This window comes from Arachis ipaensis, chromosome B5 (assembly GCF_059453495.1).
Source record: "Arachis ipaensis isolate K30076 ecotype BB chromosome B5, ASM5945349v1, whole genome shotgun sequence".
NCBI lineage: Eukaryota > Viridiplantae > Streptophyta > Magnoliopsida > Fabales > Fabaceae > Arachis > Arachis ipaensis.
This window is the reverse complement of record NC_142440.1, coordinates 149,693,184-149,712,712: the sequence shown is the minus strand read 5'-3', so window position 1 is coordinate 149,712,712 and position 19,529 is coordinate 149,693,184. Positions and strand designations below refer to the sequence as shown.

General features: G+C 33.6%; 4 protein-coding genes across 4 annotated transcripts; 3 read left to right on the top strand and 1 right to left on the bottom strand.

The window, feature by feature from the left end:
- The first annotated feature begins 2,994 nt into the window (after positions 1 to 2,994).
- LOC107641301 (serpin-ZX-like) lies at positions 2,995 to 5,576 on the top strand. Its single transcript, XM_016344798.2, has 3 exons — positions 2,995 to 3,078; positions 3,308 to 3,409; positions 5,157 to 5,576. Exons 1-3 carry the CDS (start codon positions 2,995 to 2,997, stop codon positions 5,574 to 5,576), a joined length of 606 nt encoding a protein of 201 aa, XP_016200284.1.
- A 2,357-nt stretch (positions 5,577 to 7,933) lies between these two features.
- LOC107641300 (uncharacterized) lies at positions 7,934 to 12,461 on the top strand. Its single transcript, XM_016344797.3, has 14 exons — positions 7,934 to 8,071; positions 8,656 to 8,711; positions 8,867 to 9,041; positions 9,246 to 9,347; positions 9,459 to 9,530; positions 9,745 to 9,861; positions 9,958 to 10,035; positions 10,120 to 10,182; positions 10,289 to 10,385; positions 10,510 to 10,588; positions 10,668 to 10,879; positions 11,494 to 11,639; positions 11,802 to 11,924; positions 12,013 to 12,461. Exons 1-14 carry the CDS (start codon positions 7,985 to 7,987, stop codon positions 12,166 to 12,168), a joined length of 1,563 nt encoding a protein of 520 aa, XP_016200283.1. The 5' UTR covers positions 7,934 to 7,984; the 3' UTR covers positions 12,169 to 12,461.
- Positions 12,462 to 13,252: 791 nt separating this feature from the next.
- On the top strand, positions 13,253 to 15,611 carry LOC107644432 (senescence/dehydration-associated protein At4g35985, chloroplastic). The gene is made up of 6 exons (XM_016348289.3): positions 13,253 to 13,668; positions 13,759 to 14,109; positions 14,371 to 14,486; positions 14,575 to 14,741; positions 14,858 to 14,942; positions 15,198 to 15,611. Exons 1-6 carry the CDS (start codon positions 13,417 to 13,419, stop codon positions 15,370 to 15,372), a joined length of 1,146 nt encoding a protein of 381 aa, XP_016203775.1. The 5' UTR covers positions 13,253 to 13,416; the 3' UTR covers positions 15,373 to 15,611.
- Positions 15,612 to 15,697: 86 nt separating this feature from the next.
- Positions 15,698 to 19,301, bottom strand: LOC107644433 (proteasome subunit beta type-7-A). Its single transcript, XM_016348290.3, has 8 exons — positions 18,983 to 19,301; positions 18,370 to 18,511; positions 17,832 to 17,928; positions 17,682 to 17,751; positions 17,477 to 17,581; positions 16,669 to 16,767; positions 16,481 to 16,568; positions 15,698 to 15,984 (listed from the first exon to the last, which is right to left on the bottom strand). The coding sequence occupies exons 1-8, from the start codon at positions 19,124 to 19,126 to the stop codon at positions 15,908 to 15,910; spliced, it is 822 nt and encodes a 273-aa protein (XP_016203776.1). The 5' UTR covers positions 19,127 to 19,301; the 3' UTR covers positions 15,698 to 15,907.
- Between the last annotated feature and the right edge of the window lie 228 nt (positions 19,302 to 19,529).

The window sequence follows — 19,529 nt, the reverse complement described above, 5'->3', positions numbered from 1 at the left end:
TCATCAGGAGGAGGCGATGATGGTTATTGAATCCAAGAACAACGAAAATAATTGGAATAAATTCAATCATCTATTATTGTACTGTATATGTGATATTTATATATACAAGGGTGTGAGTGCTGGGTGTATTTGCTGGTCTAGCAATACTACAATACAGAGGATTTTATTCACTTGTGAACTATATAAATAACAACCTAACAACCTAACACTAACATCCCCCCTCAAGTTGGAGCATACAAATTGTATGTTCCTAACTTGGACATAAGAAAGTGAAATTGAGGCGGAGGGAGAGCTTTAGTTAGAATGTCAGCTAGTTGATGTTTAGTAGGTACATGAATCAATCTGATGGTGCCAGCTTCAATCTTCTCACGGATGAAGTGGCAGTCAATTTCAACATGCTTGGATTGCTTATGAAAGGTGGGGTTCGATGCCAATTGAAGAGCAGAGATGTTGTCGCAAAATAACCTGGCCGAATCGACTTGGACTAAAAAAAAACTGAAGTAAGCCAATTAACCAAACAACCTCACAGCTAGCATGCGCCATGGACCTATATTCGGCTTCGGTGGAACTCCTAGAAACTACTGTCTGCTTCTTGCTCTTCCAAGTAATGAGAGAGTCACCGAGAAAGGCACAGTAGCCTGTAGTTGATCGCCTTGTGTCGAGACAACTACCCCAATCAGCATCAGAATATATGGACAAGTTAAGTTGGGAAGCAGCTGAAAACAGAATCCCTTGGCCTGGTGCATTCTTAAGGTACCTTAATACTTGGTGAGCAGCTTGTAAATGAGGCATCCGCGGATCAGACATGAATTGGGTCAGTTTAGTGACAGCAAAGGTGATGTCTGGCCGGGAGATAGTGAGATACATGAGGCGACCAATGAGCCTTCTATAAGCAGAAGCATCAGGGATCAGGTCACCTTCTTTAGCTCTTAATTTGAGATTGGCATCCATAGGAACTGTTACCGGCTTGTAGTCTAAGAGGTTGGTGTCGTCGAGTAAAGAGAGTGTATACTTGCGCTGTGTGAGTGAAATTCCTTGAGAAGATTTGGCGAGTTCCAAGCCTAGAAAGAATTTCAAGTCCCCCAATATTTTGAGTTTAAAAATGGATTGCAGCTTTAATTGTACTTTCATCATCATATCAAGGTTAGCTCCCGCAATTATGATGTCGTCTACGTATACTAATAGGAAGGTTTTAGAATCACCAGAACCTGTTGAGAACAAGGAGTAGTCACTCTTACATTGAGTGAAACCATTTTGCTTAAGAGTTGAGCAGAATTTGTGAAACCATTGTCTCGAAGCCTGTCGGAGCCTATAAAGTGACTTTGTAAGCCTACATACAAGGCCTTTCTTGCGTTCGGGATGCCCCATTGGAACTTCCATATATACCTCTTCATCCAAATCCCCGTTGAGAAATGCATTATTGATGTCCAATTGGATTAAATGCCATTTACGCACTGCTGCAATGCCTAGCAGAACTCGTACAGTGGTGACTTTAGCTACAGGGCTAAAGGTATCTTTAAAATCGATTCCTGCTTGCTGTGTGTATCCCTTGGCTACTAACCTTGCTTTGTACCTTTCTAAACTGCCATCAGCTTTTAGTTTGGCTTTGTAAACCCATCTGCATCCTATGGCAACTTTGGTGGGTGGTAAAGGAACCAATTTCCAAGTGTTGTTGGCCTCCAAAGCTTCAAGTTCTTCTTTCATTGCAGCCCTCCATTCCTCATGTTTAACTGCTTGATGGTAAAATTATGGTTCAGGAATAAGGTTGGCTTGGTAAATGGAATTATGATAAGTGTGGTTCAATCTATGGTTGCTGATGAAGTTTGAAATCGGGTAAGGAGATTTAGTATGACAAATGTAGTCATGAAGGTAGGGAGGATTACGTTTAGTCCTAGTGGATCTTCTAGGTTGGATGGAAGTAGAAGGTGTGATTTGGTTTTCTATAAGAGGGAGAATTTGGGATTGATTATTGGTTGTGTTTGATGGTTGAGGTATCTCATGTACGATTGAAATTGTTGGAGCATTATTAGGCAATGGTTCAGAATTTAATATTGGATTGGGGAGGACAAAGTCAAAGAAGATGTCATTGCTGAGTTGAGTATGAGGGCTTTGAGCAAAAGGCATGATGTCCTTATGAAATATCACATCCCTAGATATGAAAAATTTTTTGGTTCGTAGATTGTAAAGCTTATAACCCTTGTAGCCAAGTGGATAACCCAAGAACACGGCTGGATCTGCTCTAGGATCAAACTTTGATCTAGAACTGGTATTTGTGGCAGCATAGGCAAGACATCCAAAAATCTTCATTGCCTTGTAGTTTGGGGACTTTTCAAATAACAACCTAACAACCTAACACTAACATTTTGTTGTGGTTGGTATGGACAGGAGAATTGATGTAACACACCCTTTTCCTGCAGAAAATCAGTTACTGCCAACTCCTTTGCATTATCGGACCTGAAGCATTTGATCTTCTTGCTAAATTGAGTTTCTATCATTGCATAAAATGCTTTTATACAACCTGCAGCTTCAGATTTATGTTGTAACAAGTATAACCAGCAAAATCTTGTAGCATCATCAACTAAGCTTAAGAAATATCTCTTTCCATTATATATAGAAACATGATATGGTCCCCAAATATCACAATGTACAAGGTCAAAAGAATTTGGTGACAGATTATTATTTGATTCAAAAGAAAGCTTTCTAAACTTTGCAAGAGGACATATGTGACAACCTATAGAGGTAGACTCTTCTAGGGAATTTATTTGTGACAAGTTGAAAGAAGAAGTTACATGTTTAATGATTTTATTTGAAGCGTGACCCAGTCATGCATGCCAAAGCTTGGAATTACATAAATTGATAGAGTGAGATTCGAATTTCAATTGATTGGAGGGAGTTGTTGCTCTGAGGATGTAGAGTCCCTCATGCAGCTCACCCTTCCCAATCTTCTTCAACATCTTGGTGTCCTGGATTGTAAAATTAGATGAGCTAATAGTGATGTTAAGAGTAGTGTTTGAAAGGAAGGCCGAGACAGACAAAAGGTTGACACAAAAATCAGGGACATATAATACATTTTTCAATGTAATATTTGAACTAACAACTACTGTTCCTATGAAATTAGCTTGAAACTGTTCATTGTTTGGAAGAGAAATTGAATAGTTTTGGGAGGTGTGAATAGTTTGAAAGAGAGACAAATCACATGCAATATGGATTGTGGCACCACTATCTAGAATCCAATCTTGTTTTGATAATGTTGACCTTGTAAGTGAGGCATTGAGAACGATACCTGCTGGTGTGACTACCTGTGTAGTTGCATTTGAAGCAATTTCTTGAAGCTTTTGACTATGAAGTAACTGCATCAGTTGCTGCACCTGGGATGCACTTAAGGTCAAATTTGAATATGGATCTTGAGGTAATTGAGACTCTCCTCCAATGACATTGTGTGCTGCTTGCTTCAGACCATGCATGGATGGACCTCTGCCTCTATTATAGTTGGGTGGAAAACCATGAAGCTTGAAGCACTTATCAATTGTGTGACCGAGAATACCACAGTGAGAACAGAGAGGCCTGTCCTTTTTCGCATTTCCTCTTCCTCTTCCAGACTGTGGAGGCACATGCTGATTTCTTGCAAGGAAAGCGAGTTGACCATTTTAATCACATAAAATGTTAATTAAGTAGTTCCATTAAATGTTTTAGAAATGAAAAAGTATAGGTAACTAATAATATTTTTGAACAATGTGTGAATAATGTGAATTAATATAGTTAAAAGAGTAAATTAATTTTAAATTTAATTAGTAGCATTAAATTAGGGTGTAGTGTATTTTTATTTGATTGGTAATTATTTATGTTGTTCAAGATAATCATTATTTACCTAATACTCCCTTTTAAAAATTTTGTTAAACATTATTCAATCTTTTATTATTAGAGATGACAGTTTATTCTTACCAATTTTGACACACATAGCTACCAATGCTTTTATTTGCATTCATATGGCAAGTTGGCAACGGAAGGAAATAAATTTCAAAGAGCAATTAATTTTTTATGCCAAAATTATGTGTTTGCTATTTAACCGAAGGAATTTTGATAAGTTTCATTACCTAAAATAGGGGATTTTTATAAATGTATCCAAGAATGATTTTTTTTATCGCTATTTAATATTTTTTTATTTGACATAATAAATTAATAATGTTTGTTTGAATCCTTTAACAAAAGAGTATTACTAAAACAAAAGTTACGAAACGTTTAGGGAAAAAAAAATTCCGTGAATCTGAAATTTATACCAACTAGTAATTGTGGCTGATATTTGTTGTTTCTTCATACTTATCCTAAAAGTTAATAGAAAATATTTGTTTGTTTTCCCTGAAAAAATTAATAGATGATATGCATGCGTTTGTTTGTTCTTTTTAATGTAGCCTTAGAAGATTCTTTATTTGTATGCTCTTTTTAATATAGCCTTAGAAAATTCTTTGTTAGTGAATAATTAAGAGTCTTTTTTTCTAAAAATAATTTATAAGGAAAAGCTAAATATTATTGTTCTTAAATATATTATCAATTTTGATAAATATAATTATAACATATTTTCAATATCAAAAATACTATTTACACAAAAAAGTTAATCATTAAATAAATTATCATATATTTGTCTATTAATTATATTACTTATATATAAAAATTAACTATACCAAATTTGCTATTCATATATGTATAATACACGTTAAAATATAATATACACATTAAAAATAAGTTAAATAATATATATACTTATTAAATACAAATATAGGATAATCGATATGATAGATAATTTTAATATGCATATACAATATTTTTTATTTGTGTATATATGTATGCATATTTTTATTTTTTTAATGTGTATTTTATATTTTAACATATATTATATATGAATAACTAATTTAGTGGCTAAACTTTTACATAACATTATTGTTATTTTATATGTTGTCATAATTGAAAATACATATGAATCATACTTGGTTTATTAAAATAAATCAACTAAAAAATAAATGATTTGTATAAAATGTATGTTGAGATTAAGATATATATTAAAAATAAGTTAAATAACACATATATTATATTAAGATATATGATAATTGATTTTATAGTTATTCTTTTGTGTGATATAACATTTTTGTATATATATATAGGTGTGTACTGAATCTGAATCTCTTGCAAACATGCTCCCGAGCGGTCATAAAAGATTAGGTGTGTTAAAGATCCCAAGATTTAAGCTATCTTTCAAGGTTGAGGCTTCTCAAATGTTAAAGGAGATGGGTTTGGTGTTACCATTCATGAAAGGAGCTTTGACAGAATTGGTGGAAGAGAGAGCTGCGTATCTTTCCGACATCATCCAGAAATGCATCATTGAAGTGAACGAAGAAGGGACTAAAGCTGTTTCTGCTGCAAGGGTGCAATTACCTACGACTGCAGGAAGAAGAACAACGAAGAAGCAGCCTCCTCCTCGTTTTGACTTTATTGCAGACCATCCATTCTTGTTTCTGATCAGAGAAAAGTATACTGGAACTGTTCTCTTTGTTGGTCAAGTGCTCAATCCTCTTGATGGTTGATGCCATTGGTTATCAATATACCAAAAAACTCAAGTTACTAGGTTGCTGATTTATGAAGCGAAGATGAGTTATTGGTCGAACTGTATGATATGAAGACGAATATTGTTCGTTAAGGAGTGAATTTTTGTTCGATGCAAATGCTTAATTGACTAGGTTATCGGTATTTATTTAAATAGGCTAATTTGAATCGATCTTGATAGGTATGGTTTATATTTTTTATTACTTTTTGTATATGGCTTAATAATATAAACGGCTGATTTAATTTCTAAAAATGTCTCTTTTGATCAGAATTTTTAATTGTCAATACTTGGAAATAATATTTTTTCAACAGTATTAAGTATATGCTAAAATAATCACTCGTATAAAATATATGTTAAAATATAAAAATATATATTAAAAAAGAATTAAATAATATATATTTTATATATAAATACATAATAATTAATTTCTTTTTGTGTACACAGTTTTTTGTTTACCAATATAAAATGAAAGACAATGGAACACTCTTTTTATTACGGAAAGCACTAATTAATAAAAGAAAGTAGAGTTTTGCAAGGTTTGTGCATGCATTGCATGCAAAGCAATAACCTAATCATAGATCCATACATTATGGCCATAAAAAAGCTTTAATCTAAAAAAGACATGAAATGAAAAATTAATTTAGAATTTTTTTTTTGGTGATAATAAAACTCGTTTATACTAATATTAATTAAGAGGTATGCTAAATGATTAAGTTTATTATCTAACGTCTCAAATTTTTTTTGGTGAAAACTCAAATACAATCGTCATCATGTGAAATTGATAATTAAAAATCGTTTGATAATTTGATAAGTTTGACTAAATTATCATCTAAAAACTCTATTATTTTTACAGGAAGACTATTTCATATGATTTTTTTATCATTTTTTTTATTATATATAATATTTTTCCATTTAACAGACCGAAAATTAATTCATTGTGAATTTGAGATCTATTTAAGATTCTATTGTTGGTCTCCACAAAATAAAATTATCTAACACCTCAATTAGTTCTTGAAAGATACAATATTGGTCAAATTTTTTGAAATAAATAAAAAACATTATTTATTTCTAAAAACAAATTATTTTATCTTTAATCCCTGGAATATATATTTTTTTTAATTTGAAATAAGTTTGTCTAATACAACAGTGAACTTGCTAATTATTATGAAGTTGCTTCACTGCCATGGCAAATTTCAATATTTGTATGAAATTCGCCCACTGGTGCGGCGAGAAAGAACTTCAATATTTGTATGAAATCGCCTACTGCTGCTGCGAGGGTGAACTTTTCCTCTAACATAGTATATATCTTAAATGAGTATGGAGAGATTATGCCGTTTAAGGTATAATTTATCGGCAGATTTTTTATTGAAGTTTGCCCACTGCATATTTAAAAGATTATATCAATTAAAAAATTTAAAATAATAAGAGTGTTTTTATTTATAATTTTTTTAATTTAAAAATAATACGAGTATATTAATTTTTTAATTTAAAATTATCGATTTTAAGCCGTTAATTTTTTTGAAACCAAATAAACATAATTAATCATATGAGTACAATAATATGATTATGTTCATTTTTATCAAATCAAATTTAAATTATGTGAATTAAATAAAAAATAAAAATATATCAATACGATCTAAATTGTATAAAAATAAGAACAAATTTGTCCCACCAATAAACGAACTTATTAGTTTCAATGAAATTGGTCTATGGGCGAACTTTATCAAAATATGCAAGTTCACGGTTGCAGTAGGTGAACTTGTTCAGGCTTAAAAAAAAACATAGTTCAAAAAATAAAATAAAATAAAAATATTTATTTTGAGAAATAAATATTTTTTTTAATTTATTTCAGAAATTTTCCTACAATATTGAATCAAGTTAGTCTGATAATGTGTCATAGGTTAATTCGTGTTATTATTTAACGGACCAAAGACTAATCAAATGTTGATCTTTCCAAGACTATTAATTCATGTATGAGACTTGAGAGAACCATTTTGATTATTAATCATTAAAAAGCAAGCTCAAACAATAGATAGTGATTGTGACTGTTATTCTTTTTGTTATATATATAAAATAGTTGATAATACGTATAACTAAAAATAACCACCAATCCAACGGCCACTTCCCCTGTTCTCTATTTTAGGTGTGAGTGTGTCTCTCTCACTAATAATCAGAGACATAGAATGGAGAGAGAAAGAAAGAGAGGTTGTGTTGATTTGTGTGGTGAAAATGGAATAAAGAAAATGGGGTCAGCTAGATCAATGAAATATTCTAGCTTGTCTTGTGTTTGAGTCAGAGAGTTTCAAAGGAAGAAAAGGAGGAAGAGAAAGAGAAAAAGAAAGACAAAGAAGAAAAAGAAGAAAAAGAAAAAGGATCATTGTAATATCAATGACTTTATTAGAGCATTTCGATTTGTTTCTCTTCTCTGCCTGCAGATACCTCTCCTATCCTTTCGCCATTTACGTTCATTATCAGGTTTTCAAATTTCACTCCTCTTTTTTGGTGATTCAAGTAATGCTTTTTTATTTTCCTCCGATTGGAAAACAAATTTTAACATTCAACCCCTTTTTGAAAATACATGAAATTTCCTTGGTAAAATGAGCATTGCCTTCTTTTCTTCCTGAAAATTTTATTATTTTGTTTGATTATTTCATTTACTATATCATATGATGAGTTGTGTTGTCCCTTTTGGAGATGCTACATGGACATTTTTTTGTGGGGTAATTTTTAGAAAATGCATGAATTTGTGTTAAGTTCATGGCTTGTGAAGCATGTTAATTGCTTTGAAGTATTTAGATTCTAGGAATATGTACTTCATAGTTGATACTTGGGGGCCAAGCAATGTGTCAATATAGTAGAGGCACGCAATGACCTTAGAAACCGAATAGTTGGGAGATACCTTTCAAAAACTCGAGAGCATAAAGCATGCATTTGTCTTATCCTCACTATGGTACTCGGTTCTAGCATAGTTATAGAAAGGAAATTCTCCCTTGAGAGAATTGAAAATCTACCTTGATAAACATGTCATAAAAACATAAACACTTGTGTTTGCTTTGCAGGGATGTTTAATTTCCTTAGTTCTTGCTATTGGATGGGCCCTTGCTGCTCATATCAGGTACTCGTTTAATGCGTGCTCCAGAAACATCTACAATCGCCTACTCTTTTGTTTTTATAATATTTTTGGAACATACATTAAATGTACTATAGAAGCATGAAAATACTATTATGATGATACAAAGAAACTTACATGAGATTTTTTTGGCATATCAGGAACAAAGAGAGAAAAAGAATAAAGAGAAGTATGGATAAGGGTAATAGTTTTGCTTTCCTTTGTCATGATATCAATCAACTTGAGCATTCCAATCAGGTTAATCTGCCAAGAGTGACAGTAATTATGCCCTTAAAAGGGTTTGGAGAGCACAATCTCCACAACTGGAGGAGTCAGGTATAAAAGACTAGTTCTTAAACAATTCATATATGCCAAATTTCCATCAAGATTGAAATTAATATAGTGCATAATCAAACAACTTTTATTTGTGTACATTCATGAATTACATTGTTTTATAAGTTTGTAGAAAGTATATCAAACTATTTTCATTTTGAATATGCAAGTTTTTATCTATGATTATTGTTTCTGTTACATGTGCAGTTAACATCACTTTATGGTGGCCCTCTAGAATTTCTGTTAGTGGTAGAAAGTAGAGATGACCCTGCTTACAATGCTGTATCAGAACTGATATCAGAATTTGGGGTACAACTAAAAACTTCATATTGAGGCTTTTCCCCTTTTGATCAACATCAAAATGGGGCTTGATTCTATTAATTTGTTCTCCTTGCACTGATAATCAATTGGTATATGCAGAGTGCTATTGATGCTAAGGTTATTGTAGCTGGTTTGTCAACAACTTGTAGTCAAAAGATTCATAATCAGTTGGTATAACATTTTTTCTTAATTTCACTTTTCTAGCATATTTGAATACAAAGTAGGACCTTGTTATACATTTGAACTTCACTTTTTTCATCTTTGATTCTGAATTCGCTCTAAATGAATACTTGTTGTAAGTTAATCACCACAAACAGCAATTTATGTACCAAAACAAACCACAAATCAAATTCACTAAAATTGAATAGTATTGGAACCTGGGCAGGTTGGAGTGGAGAAAATGCACAAAGACAGCAAGTATGTATTGTTCTTGGATGATGATGTTAGGCTTCATCCTGGAACTATTGGAAGCCTAACTTATGAAATGGAAAAGAATCCTGAGGTATATAATTTACATGATTCTTTTTCCCTTTTTTAACAATCAGATCATTTCTATGGTTACATTTGTTTAGAATTTTACTATTTTCATGCTTAATAGATATTTATTCAAACCGGATACCCTCTTGATTTACCATCCGGAAGTTTAGGAAGTTACTGCATCTATGAATACCATATGGTACACAACTACCCTCTTGCTTTTTTATTTATTAGAATCTATGTTTATAAGTCTGCATAATATGATTCTTCACATTTTTTTCAGCCTTGTTCAATGGGATTTGCCACAGGTGGAAAAACATTCTTTCTTTGGGGAGGATGCATGATGGCAAGTAGCTTCTACTTTTTATTGTAGTTGCCACACAAAAGAATATGATTAATGTCTTAAAATCTTAAAATTTAATCAATTCTAAGTATATTCAGTTTTCCTCTAGATGCATGCTGTGGACTTTAGGAAAGACAATTATGGCGTAGTCTCCAGTCTTCGATACGGTGGATATTCTGATGACATGACTCTTTCGGCCGTAGCTGGTATACCTTTTGTATCTAGATACATTAACTTTTATCAATGTGATAGTTGTTCTCAAACCTTGAATAGAGGGACTAATGGCTACCATGCATGTTGTGTTTATGGCCATACTATTGTCAAATTCAGGGGCTCACAAGAAGCTAGTTTCTTCTCCCCCAGTTGCTGTCTTTCCTCATCCCCTTGCAACTGATCTTAATTTTGCAAGGTTTGTTGTGACAATTAATGTTTTTTTCTTTCTTTCTTCATATATTCTATGATGGTAACTATTTTAAAATTGTATGCAGGTATTGGAACTATTTGAGAAAACAAACATTTGTTTTGGAGTCATACACATTCAAAGTGAATCAGATAATGAACCGTGCATTATTTGTTGTGCACTGCTATTTGTCATGGGGATTTGTAGCACCATTTTTTATGGCAGTGGTTCATGTTGTGGCAGCACTTAGACTTTACATGAATGGCCAATCAATTGAAGAAAATACCTATGTTTATGGGGGTGAGAACACTTTCTTTCCCTTTTAGGTAGGTTGTTTGTGAATGTGTCAGAACTCTCCTGATAAGGATCTTTCATGCTATATATCTATTTTAACCTATTCACAAATTGAACAATGACAAGTGCATTTTTATTTTCTCTCTAAGAAGGGAACCTTGGAGCAATGATTGAGTTGTCTCTATGTGACCTCAAGGTCACGGGTTCAAGCCGTGGAAACAACCACTGATGTAATTATTAGGTTAGGTTGCGTACATTACACCTTTTGAGTGTAGCCCTTTCCCGAATCCTATGTTAACAGTCGAATGCTTGTGCACCTGGTTGCCCTTAAGAAAGAGTAATTTAAAATTAAAAGTTTGCACTCATAACATGGAGTTAGGTATAAAGAACTTGATCTAAGTTTGCAGTACACATGGATTGTGTGAGGTTTTAAGAGAAAGAAAGAGAAATTAGGTATGGCAGTTTACTGTAATATTTTATAGTGTATTATTTATGTTCTTCCTTATTTATATTCCATTTCTACTAATGGAAACATTCATGAAAACACAAAGTATGCAAAAAAGGATGAAAAATTTTTCCCTCAGAAAACTCAAGCATTCTAACGGTTTGTGTTTCCTTAGGAGTAAGATTGGTGGGCTTGCTAGCAGGGTGCACTCTTCTTGCCCTTTTTTCAATGTGGAACTTGACAAGGATAGAAGTTAGACTTTGCAATATATTGTCCCCAGAGGCACCCCCACTTTCTCTAGGTTCCTATAACTGGTGTCTTGTAAGTATTCATTTCTCCAAACTTACTTTATCATCATAGGATAGGTAGTATCAGCCTATCAGGTGATGATTATATGATAAGTACAAAAGAACAAAATGCAAGAGTCGGAAGCTTCCTAAAAATACCAAAGTAATGATAACAATTCTTTGGAATGTTGAACAGGTGTTCCTAGCAATGTTGGTAGGTAACTTCCTATACACTATTTGCGCCATTCGCTCTCACTTCTCTCAATCTATCAATTGGTCTGGCATCAGATACTATTTGAAAGATGGTAAAGTCAGCAGGGTAAGTTGGTCGAATTTTATATGCTAATTTCACCAACCATCATATCTTAATTATGCTACTAATTATGATTTTGTTGTATAATGTTCAGATTGAGAGAACTCAAGGAACACAGGATATGCACCCAGTTTTCACAGACTTGGCAAGAAAATACTTGTATGGCAAGAAAGAGTTGGCTTATAAAGGCTCACATGCCAATAATCATAATAAGGGAAAGAAGAGGCGCCAAACAAAGAAATATCACTAACTATTTATATATATAGAACTATGCTTCATGCAGCATGCAAGTCACTGTCTAGGTAGCTATACTAATACTATAGTGTGTCTCTGCCCCAGTTTTTTGAGGCATGATGGGGCAGATTGATCTTGAAAACAAGAGATTTTTGGTAGATCAATATTGTTATTATTTATTTTAGTTATTCATCATTGTCTAGAATCCTTGTTACGAAAAAAATGATTATTCAGCTCATGGGGGGCCTGATTTCTTGTAAATCTAACAATTCAATTCTGTATTTTTGTATTTTTGAAAGAAAAATTAGAAAATAAAGCATAAATATGTATAAGGTTTCTTTCAGTAGCACCAAAAGGATTATGTGTATGGCTCTATAAATAAAATACACCACTCTTGAAGAATGTATTCGAGCTTTATGATTTATCATTCAGATTTGGTGTTATGCTTAGCAAGTGTTTTGGTGCAAGTGGTTTCAACTGGCTCAATTTCAGAACTGTTATACATTTTTCCTGTTTAGTTTTGCTGCATTTGTGAATCTGATCAAGTGATCATACATTCAGCTCTGCAGGAATCTGATATATAGACTTTAGAAAATAGAAAGTTCTAATGTTTTGCTGTTTCCATTTTTTTGGTTTGTTTAAATTATGTACTTTATCTCAAGAAAACTGCTTTATTTTATTAAGGAAAAAAGAAAATCCAAATAATAACCATAAGAGTTAAGACAAGAATCTATCATTAACATTTACTACAATTGAAGTAAAGTATTCCTCAAAAATGAACTAAAAAAAGATTCTCCAGATAAAAAAAATATAGTTGCTATTATGCAACAATCATCGAAGAGAAATAGAGAAAAGAAAGAAGAACTAGGAATTCAATCTACCAGTTTAGATAGAATTCGCATCCAAATAGACCAAAAGAATCATGCAGAGAAAAGAATGGTGCAGAGAAAAGAATCATGCAGTTATATAAATATATAATAAAGTATCTGCTTTCACACTTGGAGTGCAAGTTGTGATGCTGCTGCAGATTATTCAACAACAAACATGCTCAATATTCTTTTTTTTTTCCTCATATATTCCACTCAAAGCCACATTAACTTAACACCAAATTATTCTTTCAAGAACAGAATAAAGCAATGAACAAAAGAATCCAATATCAGCAACAATAAGAACTTGTCCTTATGCTTCTTATCTCCATTAACATTCCAAAATTGGTCCCAAGAAAGTGACCAAGAAACACAAACACAAAGCACAAAAATCAAAGATGGGTTGCAATGGCTCAAAATCTTATGAACCAGAACCTTATTCCAGAGAAACCTCCATGACTCCTTCAGGTTATTCTGAACAATTCTCATCAAGGCCTAAAACCAAAGGCCTTACACATGAAATCTTGATGCAGATCCCAGTATGCAGGGTTCATCTGATGGATGAAGGAGAAGCTCTTGAGCTGGCTCAAGGCCAGTTTATGATCATCAAAATCATGGATGATAGTGTGTCTCTAGCCACCATCATAAGAGTAAGCTCTGTGCCTAAATTTCGACAGAAGTACTAAAACAACCACAATACGTTCATAAGATTGTTCAATACTTGTATTTGTGCAATATAGGTTGGAAATGAACTTCAGTGGCCTTTGACGAAAGACGAGCCGGTGGTGAAGATGGATGCACTTCATTACCTATTCACCTTGCCTGTGAAAGATGGTGGTGAGCCCCTCAGCTATGGCGTAACATTTCCGGAGCAGTGCCTTGGGAGTATGGAGTCCCTGGATTCTTTTTTGAAGGAGCACTCTTGCTTTTCTGGATTGAAATGGAGTAAGGAGAAGAATGGTGATCTTGATTGGAAGGAGTTTGCTCCAAAAGTTGAAGATTACAATCACTTTCTTGCCAAGGCAATTGCTGGAGGGACTGGTCAGATTGTTAAGGGTATCTTCATGTGCAGTAATGCTTACACCAACCAGGTTTACAAATATTATTAGTTGCTATAAAATTTTTTGTTTTCGCCCTTGAATCGTGTTGGATGTCTGATTAACATCCCTTCTTAGATGTTCGAATAACATTTCTTGTTCTTACAATATTGAGACTGTAAATTGATAACATGGACTATGAACTGTAGCTAGCCAATCTACAGTTGCTCCCTAGACACTTGTTTCTTCTTGCTAGAAAGAAAAACTTAGTTTATATGCCATTAATTTTGTAGATATAATTTTCTTGAAAATCAGGTCCACAAAGGAGGAGAAAGCATCCTAAGCAGTGGTGGAGATAAGAGAAATGGTGGCATGAGCATCAAGTCTGATGATGGAACAAAGAATGGGAAGATGAATGAAAACCTTAAGCGGTATTCAAAACATTACATTCAACATTTACACAACATAGATGGTGAGGAGACTAATTAATTATATTACCTTTGCTTTGCAATAATATAGGGTGAGAAAACTGTCGAATATGACAGAAAAATTAAGCAAATCAGTGCTTGATGGAGTTGGAATAATGAGTGGATCAGTGATGGCACCAGTCATCAAATCGCAACCTGGACAAGCGTTTCTCAGGATGCTTCCTGGAGAAGTTTTGTTGGCCTCCCTTGATGCAGTCAGTAAGTAATATAAAACATTACTTTACCTTTAAGACTATCTATAACATAGTAGCATCATTCTTATTTGTAAGAATAAGTAGCATCAATTTGATTTATGGTTTCTTGTAATGTTGCAGACAAAGTTTTTGAAGCAGCTGAAGCTGCTGAAAAACAGACTCTTTCTGCCACCTCCCAAGCTGCAACCAGAATGGTTTCCAATAGGTAAAAGCCATCCCACTATTACAGTGGTTAATAAGTGAACACTAAGATTTTAATTTAGTTCCTTATTTGTGTTTACACCAATGTTATTATGGATTTAATTTGTTAACTCTAAATCAATAGACATTCATAAAAGTTTCAAATCATTATAAAAAACTACCTAGCATATACTAAAGCAATAAAATATTTAAGAAATATTCCTTGCTTACTTATCAAGAAATACACATATAACTTGATGTGGGATCCATGGATAAACAGGTATGGAGAAGAAGCAGGTGAGGCTACAGAGCATGTGTTTGCAACTGCAGGACATGCTGCTAACACTGCTTGGAATGTGGCTAAGATTCGGAAGGCCATTAATCCAGCTTCATCAGCAGCCACAAAAGGAGCACTGAGGAATGCTGCCAAGACTAATCCAAGTGTTAGATACTAAAATCCAACTATCCTCTTTTGTGTTTGGGGACGGTTAATGCATAATCTTTTTACTTGTACATATAAGTATTGATTAGCCCTAAGCTTTGCAAGAATCAATTTGATGAAGGAGAAATTCATTGTTTGATAGAACTTGCAAGAAATATTATCTAAAAGTATTATTGAAGTAAAAATAATACCTGTATTCACTTTTTTTAAAAAAAGAGAAAAAAAAAAAGGAACTGCTTGCTTACTATGTCATTACCCCTAACCTCGATCATTATTTAATAATGATTAAGTCGTTAACAAATTTTATGTTCCAAATAGCTAATCTTAGCACACACACATTTGCATCGGCTAATCAAATTCATTGTTTAATAGACGTGCGTTCACCATTCAACCCAACTGTTTCAAATGATGAAGTATGATGAAAATAATGTTGGGAAAATACAAAGTCAAAGTAACGCGAAAAAAGTAGAGATATAAAATATGAAAAACATTCTGTTAGTCTAAGTTCCAGACCAATCCAGAGTGACATTTAATTTTAGTAAATGATACTACTCTTCCATGGCATCTCCTGCTTCAATCACTTCCACCTTCTCCTTCAGGGGGGTAATCGTTGTTGCAAGAACCTCTGTACCAGATATAAATATTCTAATCAGATATAATGTATCATCAATATCACATTGGATAAACTCATGGTTCATAGAAAGTAGAAACACATAGAAGAAGCATTTTGAATCACTGATTATCAATCCAAGTGTATCTGCTCAAACACCTCAGCAAGAATTTTACTTTACTTGATAATTTAAAACACTGTCATGCAAGGGTATTGTCCCAAATCACTTAAGGTGTGTTTCTTAGTTGATTTTAGGAGGGAAAAAAGGAAAAGAAGGGTTTGCAGTATGAAGGACAAATCAAGGCCCTCCAGGAAAACCAGCAAACGCCCAAGTGGTTCTTGATTTGTACCAAAAAGATTTGTTACCAAATTTGCAAAATTGTGATATATTAAGCAATGCGAATATAAACCGGTCAATTACTTGTTTGCAAGATATAGAGTCTGGCAGCAAACAAAATATTATTTAGGTGCTCTCTATTGTAGGAATAAATTAGTAAAGTTTGCTACTAACCAGTCTTTTTCGAGAAGGTAAAGCCCTTTGGATTAACATAAGTTCGAGGATTTGGCTGCATGTGGTTCCTAAGATACTCCTTCTTCCCCTGTGCAGCATAAAATAAGAATTTGCACTTAAGAAGAAGGAAAAAGAAGAAGATTTCCCCTAAAAAGACCAACTCATGGCAGATTATCAAGATGCTTTACCTTGGTTATTACACAAACATCAACATTACTTCCACTTCCCAAGTCATTAAATACACCAGCAAGTATTGCCTCACATACTATCTTTATTCCTTCGTCCCTCTGTAACATGAAAATGCTCACTAAATTAAAAGCTTTGCAAATTGCAACATAAATTTGATGAAATTTTTAGCAGAGTTAAAAACCACAATTATGGGTAAAAACTTCATTGTATCTGAAGCTAGGTTTCTTTGGATATGGTATATGAACAATAAAAAAAGAAGGGGCAGGGATACCTCACCCTGTAATACACTAATTACTTGAAACTATTTTCTGTGATAATAGAATCCTAAAAAAATTTTGCATGGGTAGTAACACTGAGGCTGGTTGGTCCAGGAAACTAGCGAAGGCTGCCAAGGTCTATGGAAATAAAAACAAATAGCAAAAATCTTCCACGTAAGCTTCGTAACTGAGTGCTCTTCTTAGTGGAACAGATTAGCAAACATAGTCCAAACAACTTTTTTTTTTTGGAGCCGAAGACTAATGAGAAGTCTGAGGGCTTCTGAGGCCATGACAGCTAGAGTTGGAGGATAATAAACAGTTCACTTCAGTTCTTCATTCTTCAAACAGGTTTGGGTTTTCTCATATTCAAGATATTAACAGTTCAGGTCTTCAAATCTCATGAATGTTTCAGTTTGTCATGGAAAAACAAACCACGCCCAGTTATAAATAAATAGAATTCCATATCAGAATATAACCAAATGCAGATGTGTTAATAAGTTGTAAAGCTGCCTTTTGTCACAAATTTCAAAGCCTTAACATGGTCACTTACAGTTAAGCCCTCCTTGAATTTAGACTCAAATACTGACATTGCAGCAAGGGAACCAGAACCCATTGTCGCAAATGGGAGCGTGTCAGTTGATCCATGTGGATATATCTGAAAACCATATAGCAGAAGTCATGAAATATCACACCATATATCCATTTAAAAAAGAAAGTTCAGTATTGAAGATAAAAACTTTTAGCAACAAACTAACCGTGTGCAAATGTGGTCCAGTGACATCAACCCCACCAAGCACTAATGCAGCTGAGACATGACCTTGGTAACTGGACAAAAAGTTCAGTCAGTAAGAACAAGAGTTTAATGCAGAGAGCAAGTTAACTTGAGAGAATATCCAAAACTCAACTTGAAAAGATGTCTCTTTAGAAGGGTCAGTGCTGTAACAACTCTTGATTCTCGACCAGTATGGTAACGATGCAATTGCAGCTGTGAACTAACCATGTCTAGCACAAGAACAAATATCTCATTCTGAGTTGTTCTAAGATATTCATAACAAAACCTAAACAAAGACAATATAACATGGATTGAATTTTGACATTGAAATGGCTATAAAATTGTGGACCACAATGGCAGCCTGATACGGCTAATGCAGGTTTAGCAAATTATTATGGCTGCATCAGGTGTTGTGGTTCACAATTGAAAAACCAAGCTGTTAAAATAGTAATGAACGTTTTTACCCAAAAAAAAGTAATGAATTCATGATGCATGAAATAACAGTTGTAACAAGATCCGAAGCTTGTAGGTGTGATTCATCATGTCTAATATCAATCCTTTACCCGAACTTATCAAAGTCCCCAAACCATGTGCTTGCAACTAAAATGTGCCCAAAAATGCAGGTGTAACAAAAAGAAGAGAAATATTCAGTTTTAGCAAATATGAAATACCAGTTACAGCCTCTGTATCAGCAGCAGTGCCTGCTCCACAGCAATATATGTTTGGTGCCATATAATGAATTTTCTCACAGTTTTTATCAGCAACTATGGGTCCCTCAGTGGCCCTTGTATCTGCTCCAAGAATGACACCATCCTGGTTCAAATTTATTTGTGTGGAGAACTTCAACATTAGAATAGGCTATACAAATAGAAATTCACAATGAAAAAACCAAGTCTTTTCTCACTAAATGGGATGAATCACACAATTCAAGATATATCGTATCCCATCCTCTATCATAAACAATTCAAGCACAGACTCTTAAGTCCATAAATCTTGACTATAGTACTTTACATTCTTATAGTCTCAACAGGTTTGACCTAAACGAACCATTGAGCATACTAACAGGTTTCTACACATCTACGAACGAGTCCATGAAATGATATGAAGAGAAAAATTCCAAACGTGAGTTGAAAGCAATCAATTTTTTTTTTCTAAATCTCTGCTAAATACCCTACTTATGAATTGTGATGGACCAATAACCCCAACTAGAATAACACGAATAAACAATACATAACAGTAATTAAGGGACAGATGAAAAGACTACTTAAAAAAATGAGAAGGCACCTGGAAAATCAAACCGACTATGGTAGTTCCTGTCTTTAGAAAAGACTGAGGCTTAAGACCCTTCTTCTGAAGCATATCATTCCTTCTGCAGAGATCGAAACTGAAACCCCCCTTCGGAGGAAGATCGACGGACGTCTTAGCCATGTCCTAATTGGAGAAGCAACGACAATAGGGAGTAAAGAAGATCTCCGGCGTAGAGGAGTCGAAGGCGAACGGTGAATCACAGAGGCAGAGGCTTTAGAAAGTGTGCACAGCGGGTTAGAGATACGCTTATATGAGGAACTGAGGGTGTGTTGTGTGCACAAGGGGTTAAAGTAATGTGTTTTTTAATTTTTTTTTTTTCAACTATATATATATATATATATAGTGATATTTACGATTCTATCCCGCATTACACTGCTTTCTAATTTCTATACACCCTGACATGAAAAGAAATAAGAGAAAATGATAAATCGATCCCTAATTTTTTTGGTTTGTGGATATTTAAATCTTTAAGGATTTAAAATTTGGTTTGTGAATATTTAACTATCTGACCTTTTTAAAATTT